A 25874-nucleotide genomic window follows, 5' to 3' on the forward strand; every position below is an offset into this window, starting at 1 on the left:
TTTGATCAAGATCAAGGTCGAATGATGGATGACATTTCTTCTGCCAACTCGTCTGCTCCAGCCACTAACTCTGCCGCTGTCGACCTTCCTGTGATCTGCCACGATCAACAATATCATTCCTTAAGATTTTAAATTCTAGATTTAAACGTTCAAATTCGTACATTAAATAAACTCTAAGCGCTCCTACAATAAAATAAAGCATTTTCTTATTTTTCAATGGGGAAACAAATTTGATTATTTAGGTATTTGCTGATCTGCCATCTCATGGCAACGGGGTGGGGTGGGGTGGGAGGTAAACACTGGGGATTTGTCATTATCGTTCTTTATTATCATAAATAGATTTAAATTAAATAAATGCAATACAATTAAGCACAATTTCACTTTGTTTCTATGAAATTACGTTTCTTGTTATTGTTCTTATTTTGTTTTTGTTTTGCTTTGACCGGCGCGTCCTTAGTTTCGTTTTCTTGATTGCTTTTGTTTGCATGTTTATTGCGTTTCTTTTAAAATTAAATAAATGTGAGTGCGTGTGTGTGTGTGTGTGGGGTGGTGTAAAGGAGTGAGTGTGTGTGGGAGTGAAATATGTAAATGTGTGTGTGTGTGTGTGTGTGTGAGTGAGTGCGAGTGTGCGCTTCTGCGGCCGCAGTCTCTATAGAAGTTACAAAAAAGTCATTTATCCCATCGCTCCACTCTCTACCTCTCTCTCTCTCTCTCGCACTCGTTATGGGGTTCCCTCTTTTGTAACTTTATAGAAAGTACGTGCTTGCAGTACATTTTTCTTAATGTTTTTTTTTTCTGTTAGTTTTATTTTCATACTATTCGCATATTTGAAATGTGCAAAGCTCCTCATTCTCCTTCTACGTCTTCTTCATCTTCTTAAGCTTCGTGCTCGCTTTCTTCGTTTCATTCTTTCTTTCTTAGTTTTGTGTGTAATGAAAAGTTTTTTTTCTATAGGCAAACATCTCACGCCCTAAGTCTAAATAAATATAAATAAATAAATTGTATTTTAAGTACATACATATATTAATGTGTAAATCAATTAAAAAAAAAAACAAAAAATTATACGGTTGTCATTGGGCGTGTTGTGAGTGGTGAGCGGTGAGCATGGTGTGGGTGAATTGATGTGTGCTGTCTGTGTGTGCGCTTGCGTGCGAGTGTGTGGTGTCTTGTGGTGCACTCTGGTATTCTGCTCTTAAGCTCCACTTTTCAGCGAAAGAGCGGGCAGAGACAGCTTGGGCAAGAGAGAGACAAAGCGATAGCTAGACTTGCACAGTTACATGCGTATGTGTGTGTTGCGTGGATGCGTGTTGTGTGAGTGACAATTTTTAGTGTGTATTTTCTTTTTGTTTTCTTTCTTGCTTATCTTTCTTTCATTTTCGTTTTCTTTAGAAACTTTTTCTGCACTTGTTTTAGTTTTAGTTGTAGTTTTCCCTTCCTTTCCTTCGCACACTCTCTTTTTCTCTCTCTGTCGGACTTATGCTACGATCTTGTGGGGCTGCATCCACTTCTTCATGTAGTAGCAGAACAGGGTGGAGATGTACAGGAGAATCATCAGCGCACAGGTCACAGCCAGCGCCAGCACCGACGTCTTCGTGGGGCAGGGTTCGATGATGGTCACAGTCTTGTCTGTGTGTGGCACAAAACGAAACGGATTGAGGTTAGCTTTTTGTCTGTTTAGGGTTTGAGGTTAAGGCCGAAGACTTACCTTTGGCAAAGTCTGTGCTGGGATCTGCCTTGAAGAATTCGCGCTTCTCATCGCCAAAGTCCAGGACCAGAATCTCCTGCGAGATGTTCATGGTGGTGTTCTTCGAGTCATTGCTGAGAAAGGAGAGGGGCAAAGTCAGAGATTGGTCACGCTTTCAGATGGTTATGCACTCACCTATCGATCGAGCGACGACGCCTTCTGCCTAGCGACTCGAATGACTCCATGTTCCATTCACAGACAGCCGGCTCACAGGGGCCGAGGCAGTACTTGACATTGCACTGGAAGATGACGCCGTAGCTCTCGGTGAAGCGGAAAGCTTCGTAGGTCGATTGCAGGGCATTGCCGTCGGCGGTGAAGCCCGGGAAGATGGTCGGATCCGTGGGGCAGCCATCGTCATCAATGATCTTGAAGCTGGTGCGCGCATCCTTGGCCATGGCCACACACGAGCGTGCAAAGATGCCGTAAGGAGCTGCAGGACGAAGAAGATTTATTAGAATTCATATCCCTAGGGGGGTGGTGTGGTGTGTCCATCTACTCACTGTCTTCGGGTATCTCGATGCGGAAGTTGAGGCGATCGCCAATGCGCACCGTCTCCACCTCGCGCTGGCGCGTATCCAAAATGCGAATCCTTGGTGGTGGCGCCTCCGGCGACGAGTTGATGTGAATCATGTCCGGATCACGGATGGGCATCATGCCGAACGTAATGTTCTTCGAGCTCATGTCATATGTGCACTTCACCTTGTAGATCTTATCCGCCTTGGTCATCACCACGCTATGATGCTGCAGCACCACAGTGTTCGAGTAGACGCCAGTCTGGAGAAGGAGATGGGTTAAGCATATACAAGGTTTTTCTTAGAGCTGATCATGTGATCAGCTGTGATCAGTGATCATTGATTGATCATTCACTTACCACGCTCTGAGTGTTGCAGTCCTGTCCGATCATGGTCAGATCGAGGCGGAAGGCGTCCGAGTTGATCACATCGATGTTGCACGTCTCGGAGCGACCCAAAGCGTAGATGCGTCCATTGAATGGCTTATTGGTGCGCACCTGCACGGCGATCCGAGTGTCCTTGCAGTGTACAGAAACTAAAGGGGAGCGAAATCAGTTGAGAATCTTCTGGTGTGGTCTTCTTCTTGGGCAAAGATCACTCACCATCGTAGCAAGTGCCAGTCTTGTCGCAGTTGACATCGTTGCGGGTGAGATTGGTCAGATTGGGATCCTCGATGGTGTCCAGGCTGACGGGCAGCGTGTCGATCTTGTCAAGGGTGCCCGGCGGTGAGCCGGGGCCGGCGGCGGACTTCTCGCACTGGTTCTCAAAGTACTGGCCAATGGGCTCGCCGTGGTCGATGAGTGGGCGCTCGTGGTTGAGGTAGGTGGAGGGTCCGTCGGGCAGGGTCTTGTGGTCGAGATGGTACAGCCGGCAGTTGTACTGAGCGCCCTGGGGCTGTCCCAGGTAGAGGAAGGAGCGGCACAGGAACTCGGACTCGATCTCGCAGGCCAATCGGCAGGCCGACTCGGATGTCACCTGCAGCTCCTTGTCCGTGTAGTAGTGGAGGCCGACATACTGGGCAACCTTCTCCTCGGAGACGCCCATGCGCTGGGCATTGGCGAAGGAGCGGGTGTTCTTGCAGGCCTGCGCCGGCTTCAGGCAGAGATTCTCAAAGTAGTCGGTGCCCTGGGCATCCACCAGCTGCACAAACTGCCCGGAGCTGCGACGATCCGAGTCGCTCAGCACGCACTTCATGTTGTTGTAGTCGTACTCCACGGAGCGGCACACGAAGCGCTTCTCGTTGAGGCAGGCGGACAGGCAGGCCTCCTTGGTGCTGGTGTAGATGAGGGCATTGTCCAGCCCGCGGATCACCTTGTTGGGCACCCGCTCGAACGACCATGGCCTGTGGCAGACATTCTCGCTGCGCAGCTGCAGCTTCACCATGTAGTACATGTTGGCGGAGCGTTGGGGCGCCGCCGATGGATTGGCCGCCGACGAGTCGTTCTGCAGCTGGCAGTGCGTCTCCTGCGACGGGGACAGCGGATTGACGACAAAGCTAAAGGCAGCCGCCTGGCAGTCGGCCTCCTCGCGGCACCAGCCCTGGCACTCGTACAGCGACAGATTCTTCACGCTGTAGTACGTGTTGCCCGGAAAGTCAAAGTCTGTCAGCTTCTCAAAGGCCATGCGAGCCTCCACGGCACTGCCCGGCAGCGCCACCAAAAGCACGGCCATGGCCGAGACCATCATCAGACCCATGGACATTGTGTGTGTGCTGCGAGCGGCACTCCTGCTACTGCTAGTCGATCCTGTCATCTGCAAGAGCCAAGGAAGTGGGAAGTATTTTGGTTTAGTTTTTGGAGTCTGCAGTCTGCACTCTGCAGCTAGTTCCCAGTTCCCAGCCAGACTTCTCCCCCATCGTTGCCACTGCCCTGTCGTTACGCTCTCTAAGCGCGACTGCTGACAGCCTCCAAAGCCAGAGGAAGACAGTACCATCCAGCTGCTGCTGTACAAGCTGCTACTTCCGCTGGCGGCTTGGCCCATTACACGCTTAAATAAACGCCGAACCAGCGAACCAATAAAAGCGAACTGTGGCATGACCAGAGACTACGCCACAGAGGCTTAGAAGACGGCGACTAACCGTGGTCAGCTGGGTTCGTTGGCTCCCAAAAGACATCTTCCCACATCCCCAACACATCGACAGGCAATCGCTGACTGGCTGACTGGCCGACTGGCCGACTGGATGACTGACTGACGGGCTGACTGGCTGAGTGAATGCAACTGGTGAGACTTTAATGAGCTCGCTCTGGCTGCTGCCTCGCTGCCTCGCTGCCTCCTGGTGGCATGGAGAGAGAAGAACTTTTGTTGACGATCTGCGGTTAAAAATTCTAATGGCTCCTCACCGATTGCCATCCCGCAGCTCGCTCCTCGTTCCGTTCCGTTCCGTCCCGCACCGTTTCGTTCCCAATTCACCTTCTGCCTGCCGCCCCCCTCCTTCCAATTCCAATTGCAATCTCCGGCAGCGCAAACAACTTTTTGGCATTCTTGTGGTTTCCATTCGAACGGGTAGCAAATTGCTTTCTGTGGATAGCCATCCCAGGCAAGTCCATTCATCCAATTGACCCCAGTGCGCATGACGGTTCAGCGGGCTGACCCCCGCTGTCCGAAAAGGAGTAAGGATGGAGGTATGTGGTCACACATGTGCCAGTGCCAGTGCCAGTGCCAGGTGTGTGGGTGGTCACGTGTGGAAAGGGAAATCGATTGCATTGATTCCAGAGAGCGAGAGGAGAACACAAATCAAGTGAGGGATTTGCTCAATGAGCTGAGAGAGAAACATTGAGAAAACGAATCAAGTGTTGAAGCAGGAAATCCTTGAGTCCGAAACCAGTATTCATTTAATCACTCAACACAAGCTGGAGAAATGCGAACGAATGACTTGGATTGGGATTGCGATTGGGTGATAAAAAAAAGGAAAAAAGAAAGAAAGATTGCGGCATGAAGGATCGCTTCCTTTTTCAGTGGTTAGCCAGCAATTTGGATAATTATAGAGAGACTCAGGATAACTCATACACACTCACACATTCAGCGCGAGTCATGGATTATTTAACTGCATTCATTTGCATTCATTTCTGGCACTCCAACTGGCACTGGCCCTAGCCACCATACCAAAATGGAAACAACTCTTGCGGAAGCTAATGCCATATATATGTGTGTGTGTGTGTGTGTGTGTATGTATGTGTGTACACTCTTGAAGCGGCATTTACGACGAAATTTATGGGTTTTTAAACGTTTCGCTGCTGCATGGGGGGAGGGTACATACAGCGCAGGGTGTGCAGCTAGCTCTAGCTCGTTCCCCCAAAGCAATTATATTTACATATTCAATTCAATTTGTTTTGCAAAAATTGTCCAGAACGAAGAGTAACCGAAACTTGGAGTCTTTTGCCTCGCACTGCAATTATTTCTAGGAAATGCACCGTGCCCCGTGCCCCGTGCGCCTGCCCCTGCCCATGCAACTTAGCCATTTTTTCCTGCTGTGATTATAGAGCCTGGAACGTGGCTATTACCCACAATGTTAAGTGACGGTCAGTCGCCCAACATGAGCTGCAAATGGCCAGCTAGCAATCGGAGCAGGATAACCCCACAGATGATAGCGGGGGGAGAGGAGGGGGAGAGAGAGGCAGCGGAGACAAAGGCCAGTGCCAAATGATGTTGTTGCAGCAGCGTGTCCGATTGCAGGGCCAACAGCAGAGCTGCAACACAGCATGCGCGATGCAGCAACATCTGCAAGCAACATCGACAACAACGACAAAGTCAGCGACAGCGACAGCGACAACAGCAATGGCAACTGAAACAACAACTGCAACTGCAACAGGGACAGCGACAGCGACAGCGACAACAAATGTTGTTCGGCTGTATGAAATAGGTGGCAAAGACAGCGGAATGTCTGCTGCATGCCACAAATCGCATTCCCCCTGCCCACTGCCCACTGCCCACTGCCTGCATCCTGGATTCACGACGTGAACTGCAACGAGAACAGAACCGCAGCAAAACAGAAATCGCAACTGCAACAAATTTAGCCAGCAACATTGCAACCCAGCCGGCAGCGGCCACTCAACGGGAGCCGATCTAAAATATTGTTGTTGCAACTCCACTTGCAGCTCCACCTCCACTCTGCTGTGGCAAAAAGGCAGTTAAAAAGGCAGATAGCTGTCCTGTCCTGTCCTGTCCTGCCCTCATCCGCATTCCCTTTCCGAATCCATGGCACAAGAAGCTCCTCAATCCATGCCGATAGTAATCCTAATTTACCATCTCTAGATGCTCTGCCCGCGTAGGGAGTACCGAATTCGTTGTGCTGCCAACTTTCTCCGAATATTCGCACATGTTTACAGTCTCAAATTTCCAATCTATGGCATGTTGCCTCCTCTGGGAGGAAATGCATTTGAAGCGAGCAAAAGGGGAAACAGAGCCAATTACATGGATCCACAGAGTGGTGGAGTACGAGTCTATGGCGGGGATCAGCGGCGATCTGTGGGGCTCGATAAGGCCAAACGCCCTGGACATACATATCCGGCCGTTTGACGTCATTGTGGGGCTGCGCTGCAGACTTCTCCCGAGGAGGAGTGCCGCTGCACGAGTCTCGTTATTTATAGTCCCGGGCCGGGTTTATTTTTGGCCTCCGACAATAATTCAGGGACGTCCTTGGACCATTTCGAATTTGAGTGGATCGTTTCTTGGATTTGGTGCCGGCAATTATAGAAACCCTCTGGAGGGGGGCTGCGGCTGGAACCAACTATTGGGTGGGCCAGCTCCCTGAAGGTCACACGCCATGCCAACTGTTTCCCATTTCAGTTCTCTCTTTGCTAATTATGGGGTGGGGCGCTGAGGAGCAGATCGATGGACTTGGGCTCTGCTCTTCTCATCAGCTGGTCAATGGTCAATGGTCTTTCCTCCCCCTGTGCACCGTTCCACCGTTCCACCGTTGCTGCCCTGCCCCTCGTTCTGTTCTGTGGCCAGTGGCGCGTACTTCGGGTTGGGCTGTGGAAACCGGCAATCAAGAAAATTTGCAGTTACGCTCGCTGGCGAGGAGAAAGGAGGAACGAAATGGAATCGAATCGAATCTAAGGGAAGGGCGTTCATTCTTTTAGCGGTTTTGCGGAAAACGAAAAACTACACCCAGAAGAAGAAGAAGAAGAAGAAGGAGGAGGAGTACCAGTTGAAGAAGCAGCCACACTGGACTAAAGGTTATCATTAGGCACGCTTACTTCTTCTACGTCTTCTTCTTTGCCTTCTTCCGCCTCTTGAGCCGCTGCCTCCTCCTCGTGTGCCTATTTGTGCCTTCTTCTTTGGCTGCCTTCTCCTTTATCTTGTCTTGTTTGGACCCTAATTACGCCCAAGAGAATGGCAGTTGCATCATAAGGAGCCCACGAACCGAACGAGATGGAGCGGGAACAGATAGAGAGTGAAGGGGAAACTGAATGGAAACCTAGAAAGGCATGACGAGGGGGGGGGGGGGCGGCTAAGTTTCTAACGATCCCCAGTGAAAGTCCCACAGATGTGATTATGTCAATTAAAAAAAAGTAAAATTTCTTCTTCTCATTTCTGCGCTACGAAATGAACAAAAGAATGTGATCAGGAGGAGAAAATATGTGTATGACTGTCTTAACCAGTTCTCTGTCTTACTCCCACGCTTTATCCCTTGTCCACCTTTGAGTTTGCCATTTAAGAGCATCATTTAAGAGACTAGAAATTATGGCGTGGCTTCAACTCACTTACTCGATCTACTACCTCACGGCCCTCACGCCACTCTCTCTCTCTCTCTCTCTTTCTCTCTATCCATCTCTTAGTGCGGCTACAGTCATGGCACATCCAATTTGACAGAGATGATGAGGAAACAGTAAATGCCAAATAATTGGTCATGGCAAATGCGATGCGATTTGGTTGTCAATCAAAACGAAATGGCATATTTCACAGTCAAAAGGAATGCCGCACGCTGCAAGCATGGGTCAACGGGCGGACGGAGCGGACCCACCATTCATTCACTTTGCATTCGCTGTGCACTTGTTCCACATAACCTCTCCCAAGTGCTTCTCGCACACGATCCGATCCCATCAAATCCGAACGGCCAATGTGCACGTCCCCATCCAGCAACAGTCGCAGCCAGCAAAAATCTCCGCCAAAGGAATTATGAACGTGCACATGTGTCAGTGTGAACGGATGTCTGCCTCTCTCTGTCTCTCTGTCTCTTGGTATCTTTGCTGTAGTTCTCTTCCCAGCTCCCTTTCCTTCCATACCCTTTCACTCAGTCGTTCTATGGCTCTCTGTCTGACATCGTTGGTTTGTTTGCCCTGTCCACTCGATCAATTGGCGAAACAGCATCGAGTATCGTAGATACCGGCAAAAGGAAATGGTCTTCAACAAACAACAAGAAAAAACTGAAAATTAACAAGAAAGCATAGAAAGGATGCTGCATGAGCCGACTCTTATAATACCCTATAAATTATGGATCTACTTACAATCTGCTTATGACGCTATTTGGCTTAGCTATGAAAACACATCTGACAAAATGCGAGCACCCTCTGCAAGGGTATCGTAAATGTCCAGAGGAGGAAACCTTTTCATTTACTGCAATTTGTTGCCGCTGCTGTTGCTGTCACAACACGCGAATGTGAATGTGAAGGTGACCGTGCATAAGGGGGTGGGGGGCTTACGGTGAACAAAAAGCCACAGACAGAGACAGTGAGAGAGAGAGAGGGATCACACTCAATCACTTAGCTGGTGGCGGTTCCCCCCTTCACCTGACCCGTACTCCTTGCGTGTGGGGGCTCACACCTCTCGCTCGCTGCATTTGCAATTATGTAATTTTCAATCATCGCCAGGCCTAAAGATGCGTCCCAAAGACGTGCCAGCGAAGCAAAGTTGAAGCACCTGCCATGCGTGCACACACACACACACACACACACACACACACACACACACACTCTTTGGCGTTCTCTTTCACTCTCTCTGCCCATACGCAGCTGCCAGCCCCATTCCCTTCTATGCACATTCATGTATGCATGTGTGTGTATAACCATTTCTGCAATAGAAGTGCGAAGAAGTAATAATTGCTATCGAACAATGAACGCTGCCAGCAATTCCAGCCGTTCCAGCAGCTGCCAGTCAGTCCCACATCCACATCCACTCTACGTACGTATTTCCCATTCCCACTCTTGACTGTTCCCATTCCCGGTCTCAGGTGCACGACTGTGCTGTGCTTTGCTTTGCTCTGCTCTCCTGTGCTGTGTGTCTAAACGAAAATATTAAAAGTAATAATTAAAAAAGAAAAGAAAAAGAAGAAAATGGAGAGCACACGAGTAAGAGCCCCACCGATCATGGTGTAAGCGCAAAATTGCATCGGGGATACTGTTCAGAATTTAATTTAGAGCAACGATGTTAGTCTTCCCCATTGCCTCCTCTTTTCGTCGCACCCCCCGTGGATGGGACCCCAGCGGCGCTGCAAAAGTGATGCAGCTGCGCCTCGACTCGGTCAAGCGCCATCTATTAGTCCGCTCTGTACGCTCGAGAACCGTTACAAATTGAATTGAGTTGACACCCACTTGGAGGCAGACAAAATTTGATCAGGTTTTGGCATAGCGGCAGGAAAAATGCAAGTTCGAGGCCCACAGATACTCTATGCAATGGCAATCCGATTTCAAACAAATATGACAACCATCTGTGGTGGTAATACCCATATCCCTCGGACACGTACATAATGGGGTATACAAGTCCGCAATCAGGTTTCCAGCGAAGTGGCCTGGAAAGCCTGGAAAGTGCCGTGGACCAGGCAGGAGAAAGGTGCCATGCCGCCGCCGCTCCCCAAAACGGGAGGCGGGCATCCCAGGGCGGGGTCCATGTGAAAAATAGATGCAGCTGCCTCTCTGCTTGCCATTGTTGTTGCTGCGCTTCTTTGTCTTAAATTTTATTTTATTTTCTTGTATTTTTTTGTTGTTTGTTAGAACCGGAAATTTATTGCATAACAAGTTGGCCAAGCAACGATATCCTCCGCTTTGGTCTTGGTCTTGCTCTTGGTCTTTGGAGCCGCCTCAAGGTTGTTGCAGCACACACACAAACACACACAGGGGTACGTACGTACACCTGGACACATGTGGCAAGTGGAGAGTTATTTGAAAGTGCTGCCTCGCCGTCGATGCTGGCAACAAGATATGCAACATGAGCAAAGGAATGAGCAGGGTACATGGGGGCATGGCATGGCATGGCATGGGTAAGGAGTGGGAGCCGAAACGGGTGTGGCTCTCTGCCTCCTGTTCAGGCGCTGGAACGTGCAACATTCAACAGAAACGATACGAAAAGAAAACTAAACATTTCATAAATTCCTGCCACAGAATAAATGTTTTGAATGGCCACTGCGATGGGTTGGGGCTTCTCCGCTCCAGATGCGTATCGCAGTGATGGGTAGGATGCAGCATGGGACTGGGAATGGCAATGGGATTGTGCCACCTCCCACTCTTCGCTTGGTGTGGTGTCTGTCTGCTTTTTGGCAGTTGTCCCATCAATCGCTCATTGTCAGATTCATTCTGCCAGCAAGGAGAGCAGAGGAAGAGAAAGAGAAGAGAAGATATCGCACCGCTTGTGCGTCCATGCAGCTTGGATGGGCGTTGGGCGATGGCTGATGGCTCTCTGCGCTTCGCGGAAGTTGGCCAACAAAAGCCATTAGCCCAAGCGAAGATGGAGATGGAGATGGGCAGCAGCAGCGGCAGCGTCAGCGGCGAAGCTGAGGGATTGGGGCAAACAACAAAGAACAGGAGTCATTAGAGGTGCATTTGAGGCCGCGGAATGTGTCCGACAGCCCCAGCTCGAAAACAGTCTCTCAAAAGAATCCAAGCTACTCCAAGACTTGCCTCCGACATCAACATCAACATCAGGTCTCGAGTGCATCAGGCAACAACGTTGCATGATTTATGGCAATTATGAGAAGCAACAGCAGCAGCAGCAGCAGCAGCAGCAGCAACATCACTCTGCCTCCATGGCAAGGGAGCTGGGGCACGGGGTTGAGACAGTGGCTGGGGCAGCAACAAATGAACTGCGATAGCAACTGCAAGTGTAGAGCTTTAAAACTTTCAACAATTAATTGCAATTGCACTCGAGCGGCCCAAAAATGTGGGCATGGCCATGTCCAGCTTGGCATTAGCATGGAAGGAATGTTGGAGGAACCTGGAATGTTGGCAAAGTTGTGGAATAAGAAAAAAACTGTCTGTTGGAGTCACCGTCACATTGAGGATCAGTGCATCGCGAGGAATGCCAGTCGGTTGGTGCCGTGACAGCTGAGACCGCGGCCAGCCATGATTGGGAGGGGACCATGCTCGCACTTTGATTTACCCCTTGCCCTTTTGCTTTTAGACTCTGCGATCAGGGATTATCTTTTAGATTCACACTGGCAGACTCTTCAGAGAAATTATGCAAAATTTGCTTAGTTTTTCTCCACACAAACGAGAAACGTCCATCGATCATCACCCAGCGAGCACGCCAGGCATCATAATCGTGGTGTGGTGTAAACGATATCGCGGCTCTCTTTCGCGTTGACATCTCTGTTCAGTCTGGCAGCAATCTGTGAGTATTTTTAGCCAGCCTATGCTTTGATATCTTGGTAATGTATAGGAACATCGCTCATTACAACACGTCTGACACTTTGCCTCAGCAACAAGCCAAGTACCTGGGACCCCATCTGCATCTGCTTACGGATAACCCAGTTGGGTGTGGACTTGGCGCTAGACGGACACAGGCCGAGCCCCGATCCGAGGGCCTCATTAAAAATATTTGCAATTTAAAGAGGGAAAACAAGCTGAAGCCGGGGTCTGGCCTCAGCCTCAGCCTCAGAGTCAGAGTCAGTCTCAGTCTCGGCCTATTTTTAAATGCAAAACTCGCGCCGTCACACGACAAGGCAATCAGGACATGGAAATAATTGAATGCGCCACAGCCACAGCCAAAGACCAAACAAAGATGGGTGATGGAGGGGGGGTAGGCAAGGTGCGGTATTGTGTCAGCAACAGAAGCAAGTGGAAGTGGAATGGCAAATGGCAACAGATGAAGATGACCAATTTGCTGCAACATGTACCAAGCGAGCACAACACACAGCAACAAAACAGCACAGAACACGGCGAGGACAGTGGACAGTGGACAGTGGAAATACCCGGCAGATAAGCAAATGTAAACCAACTTGCATTAGTGCCACTGCCATTGCCAGTGCCAGTGCCACCTGCCAGCTGCCCCTCCGGGATGTATCCTTGTTTTAAGTGGTCCATTGTGGCTCATTTTGTAGTTTGCGCAATTTTAAGAACAGCATTTAATTAAAGGCAGCAAACAAGAGGAGGTTGCCCGAGATGCTGCAGTACGTGACGTTCACCCGACGAACAGAGTCTAATGCAACATTGTGGCTGCAGGGACAGCCATTGCCATTGTCATTGCTGCCTCCCTCTCACTCCAAAACTTTCCTTTTCTGTATGCTGTATGTGTGTCTGAGTGTGTTTTTTAGGTTTTCTAAGGAGTTTCGTGACACTTTTTGCTTTAGTTTGTTTAGTTTTAGTTTAGTCTTAGCTGAGTAGAAGAGTATTAATTATAAATAAATCTCAATATATTACTGCTTTCTGGCAGACAAATCTCCGCAGTTTCCTCTTGGCAACATTTTATGTTTGGGCAAATTTGTTGCGGAAACAAAAGACTTAGGCAACAAACTTGCCGCTACAAAACGAACGTGTGAGAATAGGGAGACGCAGTAGAAAGAGAGAGAGAGAGAGAGAGAGGGAGAGCGAACGACCGTGACATTCCATTGCACGGCAATCCGTTTCATTCCATTCCGTTTCGTTCCGTTTTCTAACTGTTTCCAGCGATTAGGCAAATCGCTATGGCCAAACGCGCAAATTACCAACATTTCTCTGTCAATTATGGGCCATTATTGAACCAATTAGAGCCGTCCGTCTCTGCATTCTCTCTACTAAATCTTTCTCTGTATCTATCTCTCTGTCTGCCTGTCTGTCTGTCTGTTTGTCTGTCTGTTTCTCCACCCAAATGAAATACTAAACAAATTGAAATTGAAAGAAAGTTGAATGCAAATTGCGAGTATTGTGCGTAAATTGATCGGAGAAAGAGCCAAAAGAGAGGCGAACGAGAGATAGAAGCAGAAGCAGCAGGAGCACAAGTATAAGCCAGGCCATTAAACAAGCCAAACAAGAAGATGCGGGCCAACAGAGACAGAGAGAGAGAGAGCGCGAGATGGATGTGGGGAGGGGGCTCGGATCGGTGGCAAGGCGCTATTTGCTATTTGTTTAAGTTGGCTTTAACAGCTTGCGGACGTTTGCCGTTAGTTGACCTGGTTAGCAGCGGCCAACTGTCAGAGGAGCCACCATAAAGACAGAGAGAGATTGAGAGAGAAAAAGAACGGGAGAGAGGGGGGGCGAGACGCAGAGCTTGAGCGCTGAGGAGTGCGAGAGATATCTAGCTACGATTTGAATGCTCAAAATTTTAATACTGCCAGATGGCAAAAGGTCATCCATCCATCCATCCACCGTCGGTCGTTCCACCATTACATTACGTACATACATCTCCCTCGTCCCCAGCCCACACAAAAATTACCCCGCCACGCACGTATTTAGATAGATGATCAGGCCAGGCAGCAGGAGAGGATTTGATGGGGGATGCAGGTTGGCTGCTGCGGCTGTACAGGCCAAGCAATAGAGAATGCTGCACTGTCATTAGTCGGCCCTCGAGCCACTTGAAGATGATCATCCGATAATGCTGTTTGCTCAAATCACTCCTCACCAGCCATCCCATCACATCACATCCCATCCTTTCCCTTACTCAGGAACAACATGTTGCTTGCATGTTAATGACGCACAATTGCAGGGTCGCCTCGACATTCACATGCACATCAGCAAACAAAGCCAAAAACACATCAGCAGCCACAGGCAGAGCCACAGCCACATCAATGGCCTAAGTTTCAACGCATTGGAATGCCAACCAATAAGCTGGCCCCACCTGGACTGCACTTGCCCCCACGTCTGTCGCATTAGCCGATTTAGTTGCAGCTCTTAGAAGGAGCCATCAGAGGCAGAGTGGCTTGAGATTTGATGATGCCTCTTTGATGGGAGGATTAATACATCCGATGAAAAAAACAGCCGAATCGAAGTTGATCAATTGGCAGTTGGCAGCGTCTTGTGTTGTGGAATATTCACATGTCACTATCTGGCCATAATGCTGGCATTCATTTGATAATTCCCAGCAATCCACAATCACTTTCGATGGGCCCAACTCTCCCAATTGGGGAACCTGATCGAACAATCAAAGTGAAACTCTTTTGCGATCTCTCTCTTGAGCTGAGGCGATGCCCACTTGACCGTCTGGGGCACAGGTGTGGAGGAGCCAAAGTTACGTTAGAACATTTTGGGAGCTGGATTCCAATTGAAGGAACGGTGAAGCCCAAATGGAAAGCGGTCACAAGATGTAGGCCAAGTTCTGGCGGCACTCAGGCACAGACACAGACACAGACTCACACTCACACATTGGACATGCACGAAAAGCGGACGTCGCCAATGGCATTTTGGGAGCAACCATGTCAAAGATTCAGCTGGTTGATGCAACCACTTGGATCTCCCCCTCTGCCACAGCTCTTCAGCTCGCAGTCTGAGGAGCCATGCAAATCCGTTCAAATGCTGCCACTGGATGTGGGTCAGGCGGATATTCATTTGGCTGGCGCTGCAGCGGCCACTGGCCCCTGTCCAGGCCGTTTGGAGCTCCGACACGTCCCTCCTCCAAATCCTCCTCCCTCTCTCCAGCTCCAGGTGGAAGTGTCGGGAAGCTGTGCAGGGAGGTTGGCTAAATCAAACCAGTTCCCAGTGTGAGAAATGTGCATCAGCTAATGTCTCTCCTCGCCAGACTAGAGTCGTCTGCATTCCCTTCCCCCTCACATCCCCCAGCCATTCCCTATCGTCGCTGAATTGTCACTTTTGTCTCCCTCTCTCTCTCTCTCTTTCTCTTTGCGGTCAAATGAGTTTCTGCGGTTTGTGGCTTAGTTTCCTTTCTGCCTCGTTCCGCTTTTTGTATGGCTGGACTGCCTGATGGCTGGATGACTGGACGGCTACGTTGATGAGAAAGGAATTTCGAGTATTTATGCTAAGCAATAGACGGGGCGAGAGAGAGAGAGAGAGAGACAGAGCTAAAGCTAACACCCTGAGACAGAGTTCCACTCTACGTAATGAGAACTCAATTTGAGACTGGGGCATAATTGTCGCTCAGTGTTTGGCTTCAGCTGTAATCAATAAGTGATGTATGCATACATATGTACATGCATATGTAAAATGTATGTATGAGTACATATTCCATTCAAGTTATGAAGCCGCACTAGAAACTCTTTCCCATTCGCTTCGAATTTCTGTTGCTCGATTTTAATTCATTTTTGCTTCACACATTTTTCATCCATAAAAGAACCTCTACAATACCTACATACATATGTATCTATGTATATACTATGCATAGTACATTTATCTCATTCTCTGCTCATCATTTACTGTTAGGAAAGTTCATGCTGATCAAAATCCAATGTACAATGTACTTTCTGTACAATTAGTTTATGTGGCTCTTCCTCTGTCTCTTTTGTTGCTTTATTTAATGTCCCCACCTCCTCGTGTATTGATTGGCGTCCAACAATTTCTTCAGCCCGCCGATTCTTCCTCTTCTGGCTTACTACTCCGCTTTTCACCGCAACTATTTGATTTTCTTTTCGGCTTTAATTGCCGCCGTACATTTATTACCATCTTTACCGTCGCTCTCTTTGCTGTTGATGTTTGTCACTCGAATGTGGAGCGAGACCTAACCAAAAAAATGCTCATTATGCATGGAGCAGTGCCAACTGTACCACTGCCCCTACCTATACCCCCCATCACAATCCCCACCCACTTCGTACGCCTCTCTGGGCCTCTACGTGCCGTGTCAAAAGGCCTTTGTTGCAAAGCCTTTCCTCCGCATTTGTCGCTTGAGAACTTTTCATTTTCATTTCTTTTGGACAGCGTTTTATGGCTGTCGTTGTTGCTGTTGCTGCTGTTTGGGGCTTGGCAAAAACAAAAGCCAAAAATTTATTATGCGCATCGCTGTTGGCACGACCTAAGACAATCTGCCCCACAGACCTGTGTACCAATTTCGCTCAAGACCAAGAGAGTGTGGAGTGCGGAGAACGGGGAGACGGCGGCCAACCTCCTCATTCACATGCCACTCAGGTTCGGGCCGCGACTTGGAAGTGGTAGCCGCAGCGGAGCAGCAGCAGAGATCGTGGCACTGCCAACATGGGGAACTCTGATGTGTAGCTGGAACTGTGACTGGGCGGCTTGCACCCTGGTTCGGGTCTGATTTGCAAGGATTCGCTAGCTGATTGCTGGATTCATCAAAACTATCGTTAAGCTGTCCACATCGAACGGAAAACAAGTCTCTCTTTGCATGTGAATTATTTCTTCTTGCTGGGGATTGATCAATGTACAAGTGTACACAGCCCAACTCTTTGCTACTGCATCTCGCCTCAATACGTATGTAAATAATATTTCTGTATTTAAATTCTACCAACTCCAATGAGGAATTATTTTTAAGTATTTTTATCGATTTTTAAGGGTATCAAAAGCTTCGGCTCCCGCAGTGGAAGTTCTTTCCATCTTCTTGCTTCTCTTCCACTGCTGACAAATAGTATGCATACATATGCATATGCACACGTACACGAACACATGAGCGCAGACATTCCGCTTACATGCTCTGCAAATGTCCCGCTCCACTCTCCTACTCTTCCACACTGTCACTGTGTCTCTCTCACTCTCTCTCTCTCTCTCTTGCCAAGCACACTCTCCATCTCTTTTCTTTCCGATTCGTGCCAACGTGCTCGACATGCAGAGATTTCAATAAATAAAATGAATTCGGTGAAAGCGAGTTTAGAACCCATACGATTCATGCAAGGGGAAGGGGCTAGCAGAGCAGAAGTCGTGTTGCTGTTAATGGCCATGCTGTCGCTCCCGTTGCCTCCTCCGCTCCCGCAAATCTTCTGTTACAACAAACATTTTGGCATTTTCCCATGATCTTTTCGGGATTCTTTTTTATGACTTAAACGCGCCTCACGCCAAAGCCAGCGAACCCATAAATCAATCAAATACGAGGAGAAAGAGCAGAGGGAGAAAGAAGGAGTGTGAGACAGATCTTATGATGGTGTGGAGAACAAGAGAATCCCGATAATCAGCTTAGCTTAGATTAATTATATATCAAGCAAAATCCGCAACGAAAACAACATTTTCCAACGAAATGGAAACTTTTTGAGTGATTTTTGTGTTTGGGTGAAATTTGTGTCGTTACCTTTTATTCTTTCTTGCTTTCGATTTCTTCTCTTTCGTTTTCTTCGGCGCGCTGCGAGAGTCTGAAAGTGGAAAAGAGCAAAATAAAGAAATCAATAAGCTGTTTTTGGAATTATAATAGCAAATAGAAAGCAAATTTAATGAGAGAGTACCATACATATATATGTACAATTATGTACACAAATACATTCGTACATGTTTATTATTCTAAACATTTAAAGTTAAGTTTAAACTTCACATTAAAAATGTATCGGATGGAACCATTTCTGGTAAATAAAACGAGTAAAAAATTGTAACTATTTTTTGTCAGTGCAAAGCAACAAAAACGGCAGCAAAATTAGCGGAAAAACAAAAAAACAGACACAGAAGACAGAAGCAGGCAGACGTTGGGCCCGCATCCCACTAGATGTCGTGGCAGAGGCAGAAGAGAGCGACAACAACAAAATGTCGCGTTATGGCCCGTGTAAATTACCGTTACTGGATGACACACGACACGTCTCAGCGACAGGGCGGTTGGTGGCTGTTGGTTTCTGGTGGGAGGTGGACCCAAGAGGTTTACGGACGGGGGACGAGTGTAGTTGGTTTATGGGGGCATGCGGCAAAAACTTTTGACCGTAGCGGAGAGAGAGAGTGAGAGAGATAAAAATGCAGAAGCGTAAAAAGCCGACTAGTGACAAAGGATGGCGGCAGGGGGCGAGAAAGTGAGAGAAAGAAAGAGAGAGGCAGAGCAAGAGTCATTGGAGTGAAAGTCAAGCACACTATTAAAATGCAAACTGATCCCCCAAATTGTGTTTTTTTTTTGCCAGCAACCCAACCGCAATGTGGGGAGTACATAGATCCATCTCCAGTGGACATCCATCACAAGCCACCACTCCGCTGCGCATCTTCTTTCCGCCCAGCTCAGCCTCACAATCACCTCCTCCATGGAGAAAGCCATCAATCTCCACACAATCGCCGATCGAAGCTTGTTGTAGATCACACAGTTCCTGATCCTCCCACTCGCAAGACACTCCACTCTCGAGCCCACTGCCAACACTGGAAATCACAATATCTAACCGTTCTAACGGTACATACACTGTGGCTCATCCACAGGGCCGGATTTATGTACGGCCCCCTGTGTCTCATGTTAGCTTGGTGATGGGTGGGTTAGCTACTTGGGTCATACCAATAGATCAATTCAGAACTGATTTTTGCATTATTGACCCTTAAGGATTGTGCCTTGGGCGCCATAAGAACTAAATCCGGCCCTGCTCAACCATAGCCCTGCATAAATTGCCGTCCAAGCGTTGTCTCGCGCCTCTTCAATGCCAACTCTTCATTCCCTGCACCCGCCCGCTCTAATCATGGTCGCTTGACCACTTTGCAAGTCTTTACAATAAACAAAAAAACGCAAAAGAAAAAAAAAAGAAAATATAACGGACAAAAATATGTTATGCATGGCAATTTTCCATTTTGAGATCTTCGACTTGGGGTACGCTGTTCCTGTTGCTGTTGCTGTGCTGCGCCTGGTGTTGTGTCTAATGTCATGTATTATCTCAGTGCCAGGGAAACACCAAGTGTCCAACGAGCAGGGCCTAGAGTCCAGCAGATACGAGTCGTAGTCGCAGTCGCAGTCGCAATCGCTTGCACAGTCCGAGACCTTGGCCATTGTCTTGGCGGTGGGCAGGGCGCTAGCCAAAAGTGAAATATTTCAAACACCAAGTCGTGTCGCATTCCCAGAGATCTCTTCTATCCAGATACACGTTAACGTACACGTACACGGACACACGTGTCTTGGTTGGGGTTGGGAACGGGCACTGGGCACTGGGCACGCTGCTCAAAGATGCAGATCGCCTTTTTCTGGTGTCATCTTTGCTTGAGTAAGCAGAGCAAGAACGAGGCAGAGGCAGCCGCAACCGCAGAGTCAAAGATTTGCATTTGCCCTTTACCTCTCCATCTACCCAATGCCCTAAGCCCGCCCGTAGATCGTAGAAGAATCGCTTCATATATGCAAATATCAAGAGAAGATTTAATGGTCACATGCAGCGGATATGGATACGGCCAGCTGTGTTCCCAGAGTTCCCAGAGAAAGATGATGGGGCGGCAACGCAGGGGGAGCAGCGTAGAAGATGAGATGCTCTCTCTCTCTCTCTGTCTCTCTCATTCACATTCGAATAATTCAATTACGAGTCCAGCTGCTGCTCATAATTGCAAGGACATGTCATTGGTTAGCCTTTGGTTATTAGCATTGAGTGAATCCCTCAATCGAAAGAGAATCCTTGCCCCCACAAGATTTCATCTGTTGTCTGTCCCTGGTCCCAGGTCCCTCGGGGGCACATCTTTAATGGGTGTGTGTGTGTGTACGATGTTTTCCTTCTTCTTTTTTCTTTTTACATTTCTTCTTCTAGTTCGGCTGCTGCTGTTACAGTCTTCAGTCCTGCCGTGTTTTTTTGGCCATTAAATTCGAGCAGCGACGACATTACCCAAATGGCTGACATGACTGGGACATTGATGATGCCTTTGCCTCTGCCTGTGTCTCTCGCTCTCTTTCGCCTTCGCCTTCTCCTTCTCCTCCATCTCTCTGTGTGATCTCCTTTGTGATTGCTTTGGCTGGCGCAGCTCTCTTCGCTGCTCTCTGTGTTCTCTGTGTTCTATGTTCACTGCTCGTTGTCCGCCATCCCATCCCAGCATGTTCGTATCGCTGTTTTGGCTTGTTCTAATTGTTGTTGCCCCGTGTTGTACCTCGTTCGTTTGGTGTTTGGTGTTTGGGGGTTTTGCGCGTGTGTGGGGTGGAATGGAATGGGATGGCATGGGATGCCATCTGATGGCGAGCTGGGAGCTGGCTCCGGTTTTGGGTGTTTAACTGCGATTTGAGTCACGTTTCATTACTCGTGATACGAGACAGTAATCACTTGATTTTCCAAGCTGCTTTCTGGCTTGTTCTTGGTGTCGGCTGCTGCTTCTGCTGCTGCTGCTGCTGCTGCTGCTACTTCTGCTGATGCTGTCACAGACCTGATCAGACACGAAGCCAACGAAGCAAAGCAAAACCTCAACAGAGGTGCTACCAAAAGCGGCAGCGGCAACAGCAAAATGGAACACAAATCTTGTTAGGCGGGTAGTACTATCCTCGAACTCGTACTCGTACACACAGCCTCTTCTTGACTCCAAGCAGAGGAGACGAAGACCCGAGGCGGGCCGGGCCGGGCCTGGCCTGGGTCATAAATAGACCCAAAGCTGGCTCTGAGGTCTCCCCTTCGACTCGACTCGACTCCACTCAGCCTCACGAGCGGATGGGGCCGAATCTTCAGGAGTAGGGAGTCGGTGTGGAGTGGAAGTGGAAGTGGAGTACGGCATGCCCATGGCCAGCTTCTAATTTGGTTTTTATGCTTTGATCTCGTGACGCTTGTCATTGTGGTTACCAACAATGGACCGGGACACGCAGTTCAGTTCGACCAGGGAGGCGAATGGTCAGGCGGGGCTATGGTTGCTGCACGGTGGAGGCCAGGCCAGGAGGCAAATTGCCAGCGACGCCAGGCGATAATCAATTAACCTTGCTCAATGGGCAAGCCGCTGGAGTCGGAGTCGTTGTCGGGGCTGTAGTTGCAGCTGCAGCTGAATGTTGCATGCGGCTAACCCACCAAATGGGATGCTGATGAAGTTTTTCCGCTGACTTTGATTGCGGTTGAGTTTTCCACTTTTCCATTTCGCGGTTATGCGAGGTGGAAATGCTTTTCGTATGGCTCTTCGATTAAATTTCTTCGCTTCTCTGCCGTTCGATTTTCGATTAAGTTTCGATAGACCTGCACTTCGATTAATCGATTCATCGCTGGCTGGGGGGAGGCGCACTTTCTTGGGTTACATTTGCGTGTGTCAGTCCGAGGCTCTACCATCTCCATCTGGTGCCACTCTTCATCTGATTTTACATGGCACGTACCCAAGATTTGATTTCATTCTTTTTTAGTTGCATTTTTTTTTGTTTCTTGTATCTGAATCTCTTTTTTTGTGTTTTTTCTTTTTCGTATTTGCTGGTGAAGGAAAGGCAGCGGCTCCCAAAGACGGCAGCTGGTTGCCTCAGAGCCACTTGGCCTCCACTCTTAAGTAGGTTAATTTTGACCGGTTTGTCTTGCCCCCAGCAGGAGGGGAGTAGGTAGGGGCTTGGGGCAGAGTCAGTGCCAGTGCCACCAACAGTGGCAGAGACAACGGGATTTGGCTAACTTCTCCTGCTGCTGCTGCTGCTGCTGCTGTTGCTGCTGCTGATGTTCCTGATTGACTGGCTCTGGCGCGGAGAGGGCGAATGGCGACTGGCGACTGGCGACTGGTTCCTGATTAACCAAAAGGCAAAAGTTTCATTTCATTTCATTTAATGAGGCAGCCACATGTCGCCAGTATTTGCCTCTCTGTCTCTCCCTCTACCTCTTGAACATTAACTTGAACATCAGAACAGAAACTGATAGGGAATTACACTCAAAGGCATCCGAATTTTGGTTCGTTTTTAGGAATATTCAAACTCTATGTAATGGGAAGGAACACTTCTTCTGGCTTGACCTATGTATGATCCATCAAAAGGGGAAACCGAAACACTGTTTAGGAGCATGCTAAATATTCTAAAAAAAAAAAAACGTAAGACCGATGGCGACTCAGTTTATGGTTTAATCTGCAATAAAAATATCTGATGTTTGTGTGTTTCTGATTGGAGTTTTATACCTCTGGGTTCCTCCACCTCTGGGTTCATTCACGTACCACAAATCTCTGGTTTATTTTTCTTATGCTCTTTCCCTCTTTCCCTCTTTCCCTCGTTTTGCCTTATTTGAAAATGTGCAGAGAGATTTCTTCTTTCTATTTCTGTGTCGCTGTGCGGTTTTCCTTGATGACTCTAATGATGATGATGTTCAAACATAATGACGAATGGAGGCAGCAGCTACTTAATGATGATTATGGTCAACACACCGTGGAAATGGAACACTTTGGAATGGCAAAACAAGAGCAACAAGTAGTTCTCCTTGTTGTTGTTGTTGTTGTTGTCGCTGAATTTGTCGCCATGTAAAGATTTCAGAAATTCGCCACATATTTTCTTTGTGGCTTTTGAAATTGCTGTTGGCCATTTTGCCGCCGACAACTAACGGCAATCAATGGAAACGAAATGAGAACGGAATGCCAGAACGAAACGGAAAGGTATGTGGCGAAAGAAGAGAATAGATTGCTGGGAAAACGTTGGAACAAATTGCAAAATTATTGAACAAACTTTGGAACACTGAAATGGGTCGAAGTTGCTGCCCAAATTGGAACGCAGTGGAATTGGCATATCGCTGCTAAGGTGATCGGAAACCCTGCACTAAAAGTGCCTGTCCCTCTCCCTCTCTTTATCATGTTATTCCTCTTTCTCATTTTCACACCTCATTTCCCCTGCCTCGCCCACTCTGCCACTCTGGCACTCTGGCGCAGTCTTCAGCCGTTGGAATGCCTTTGCTTTTGCTTGATTTATGGAACCATTTGGATCACTCAATAAGCGACTGCTTCTAGCACTTTTTCGTCTCCTCCTGCTGCTGTTGCTCCTGCTGCTGCCTTTCCACACCTCCACCGTCGAGTGTGAGGTTGATCCAACATTCAACATTCAGAATATTTACATAGCCATCAGCCCAGTTAGCACATGGCTTAACCCCCTCCATCTCCCCCACCAGATGGAGCGAGCGGTTTCCATTCGATTTGGTTGCGGGTCCAGCATAAGCGGGTCAAAAGCAGAACAAGCAGCTGCCAAAGGGTTGTGGCATGCAGCAGCCTGCCTTTGCAGCTTGCAAACGTTGGACAAGAATTGAGTAGGTGTGCAGGCAGTAAAGCAGTAGGGGAGTGGCACGGGCAGGGGCACTGGTAGATGTTGACTTGACTTTGACTTTGGACAACATCAGGGTAACCGTCAGAGTCTCGTTTTGGCCTCGTTGCCTTAACCGGTGAAGAACGAGACTGCAAATCGCACTGCGACCACAGTGGCCTCTGACTGTGGAGGCTCCAACGTGGAGACCCAACTGCAGCTCCAACTCTGGTTATCTCACGGCTGGCTAGCTTGCTCGCTCGCTCGTCGGTCGTCTGCCCCTTTAGCATAAAACATAAATAGCAACTGCATTCAAATGAGTCTGACAAACAAACTGCAGGAACCCCGGAGCCCCTGAGGGGGTACAGAGTGGAGAGCGGAGAGTGGACTGCCTGTGAGTATATGAAAAATGCAAATGTTTAGACCATCTTGGGCTTCTCCCTGTTCGGGCTCTGTATGCGTGGGCAGCACGTCTCTACCATAGATGGAAGGAGAGTCATCGCTCGACCGCAAGCCAACGATGATGATGATGATGATGATGATGTCCTTTAGCCGCATTTGGGGAACTTTTTTCGCAAAAGGTAAAGCCAAAGTGAATGTTTGGGGCGAGCCAGGAGAGAGACCAAAGAGAGAGAGGGAGAAAGAGATGTTCAATAATTGCAATTATTTCTCATATATTTAATGAAGTCTTGCCCCAGCCATCAGCTGGAGTGATTTCCCAACTTAACTGAGATTCCAGTTGGCAATTTGGTCGAACGTTTTTTTATGGCTAAATTGCTAAATTTGGCTCAAAAGACAATGCCAAAGAAGAGACTCTCCCGCGGCAAAAGCCAAATAGAAATCCACTTATGACCCCGTCGCATAGTGAAACGTTGCTGGCTCTGATCAGTCTCTAAATTCTGTGGAGTTAGTCAGTAGATGAATGGGAAAAGCATTCCCCATATAAAATTCAAAAGTATATTCAACGATTTCCAAAAACGTTTTGCTATTATCTGATGGAGTTTTGGGCTCAAGGTAAGGGATTCCTGGTAATCGCTGGACCAAAATGGGTCACTCACTAACAGACTGTTGGATAGATATGGAAACACATAGATATATCTACATAGTTGTGTCAGTAGCTCCGCTTTTTGGGGGGGGGCAATTAAAGAAAGAACCAAAAGACTGTCAGCCCCATTTGACTATTGACAGGGGGCTAGAGACTTCGGTAGCTGCCTGTCAACGAGTGACCAAGAGAGCGAGACACCAACAGAGCGAGAGGCCTGAGCAGAGGAGCAGAGCGACAGAGAGGAGTGATGACAGACATTCAAGCTGATTGACTGATGGGCCCTAAGTAACTGAAATTGCATAACATTCGGCCCTGTCTCGACGAATCCCAAACACAATTCCTAAGCCTATTCCTAGTCCACAGAGGATCCTTTCCTGCACTGCAGTCGGCTCTTTTTTAGTGGTTTTTGTTTTGTTTTCTTCTTTCTTGCGCTTAATGCTAATCGAATGTCTCCCTGTCGGTCCATCTCTCTCGCTCTCTCAGTCGCGCTACTGCACTCTCCGCTGCCTGTCTGTCAGTCAATGAGGTAGACAGCAGCAGCATTCACGGCAGCAAACGTTCATCTTGTGGCAAAACGAAGATGAAGTTGGCATTCGAAGATGGAGCGCTAGATCGTTGAGGAGCAGCAGGCAGGAGGAGGAAGGGCAAGGGGAATGCCGAAAACTCTGTCGAGTCCCGTTTCATAAACTGAGTTAACAAATGAAAGCTGCCAGCGTCTGTCGCTTCTGTTCCATCTGTCTTCGCTTCCTCACCAATTCCCTGGGACAGCCAACAGACACCAAAAGATGTCGATTTCCATGGAGAGAGAGAGAGAGAGAGAGAGAGGGGAGGCTGAGTGTAGAGTTTGATCTGCAATTTTGGAGGAGTTCAAACTCGAACATGTTGCATTGCCTGCGCTTCGAATAGAATTTCTTTTAATGAATTACCAGGAACCTTAATCTTCGCCTTTCTCATTCGTCGCATTCTTTCTCCACATTTCACCCTAGTTCTGCTGCTTGTTGTATTTACTTCGCCTTCTTCTACTGCTTGCTCTTGTCTCCCACTCCCTCCTCAGCGGCAAGCCCAAGCATTGTTCTGGCTCAAAGATAGAAGGAGAAGGCGATAATGTCGGACGATCGGGGGAGAGAGGCAAGCGGAAATATTGTGTGACAATTTGTAGCGCACAATGCTTGGGCTTTGTTTCGCTCTCATTCGCTCTCTCGCTTGCGACCTCTCCCCTACCCTCCTCATCGGACAGCTCTTTGACTCCGTTACTTTGGTTTCTTGCGGCCGCTTTGTAGGCCCGCAGGCCAAAAAAATTGGAGATGGAAGCAACCGTAAACGGTGACTGCCCTGTGCGTGCCCCGCGTGCCTGGAGCTGAGCTGGGAACAGCACAGGCTTCACATTAGATTGCCTTGTTTTCCATTTAAATACCCAACCGATTTATCTACACATTTTTATTGAGAGTTTTCTTCGCTCTAATCTGAAAGTATCGCATCA

General features: G+C 48.4%; 1 protein-coding gene across 1 annotated transcript in view; it reads right to left on the reverse strand.

The window, feature by feature from the left end:
- Nucleotides 1–1425: 1425 nt before the first annotated feature.
- The window catches only part of LOC117588546, a 33916-nt gene continuing 9467 nt past the window's right edge, over nucleotides 1426–25874 (reverse strand). Inside the window, exons 3-9 of the mRNA XM_034279925.1 lie at nucleotides 17566–17626; nucleotides 2859–4008; nucleotides 2616–2791; nucleotides 2245–2518; nucleotides 1880–2174; nucleotides 1706–1818; nucleotides 1426–1626 (exon numbers count right to left, since the gene is read on the reverse strand). Coding sequence (XP_034135816.1) covers nucleotides 1475–1626; nucleotides 1706–1818; nucleotides 1880–2174; nucleotides 2245–2518; nucleotides 2616–2791; nucleotides 2859–4008 — 2160 coding nt within the window. The 5' untranslated portion in view covers nucleotides 17566–17626 and the 3' untranslated portion in view covers nucleotides 1426–1474. The remainder of the gene's footprint in view (nucleotides 1627–1705; nucleotides 1819–1879; nucleotides 2175–2244; nucleotides 2519–2615; nucleotides 2792–2858; nucleotides 4009–17565; nucleotides 17627–25874) is intronic.

This window comes from Drosophila guanche, unplaced genomic scaffold (genome assembly GCF_900245975.1).
Source record: "Drosophila guanche unplaced genomic scaffold, DGUA_6, whole genome shotgun sequence".
Taxonomy (NCBI): domain Eukaryota; kingdom Metazoa; phylum Arthropoda; class Insecta; order Diptera; family Drosophilidae; genus Drosophila; species Drosophila guanche.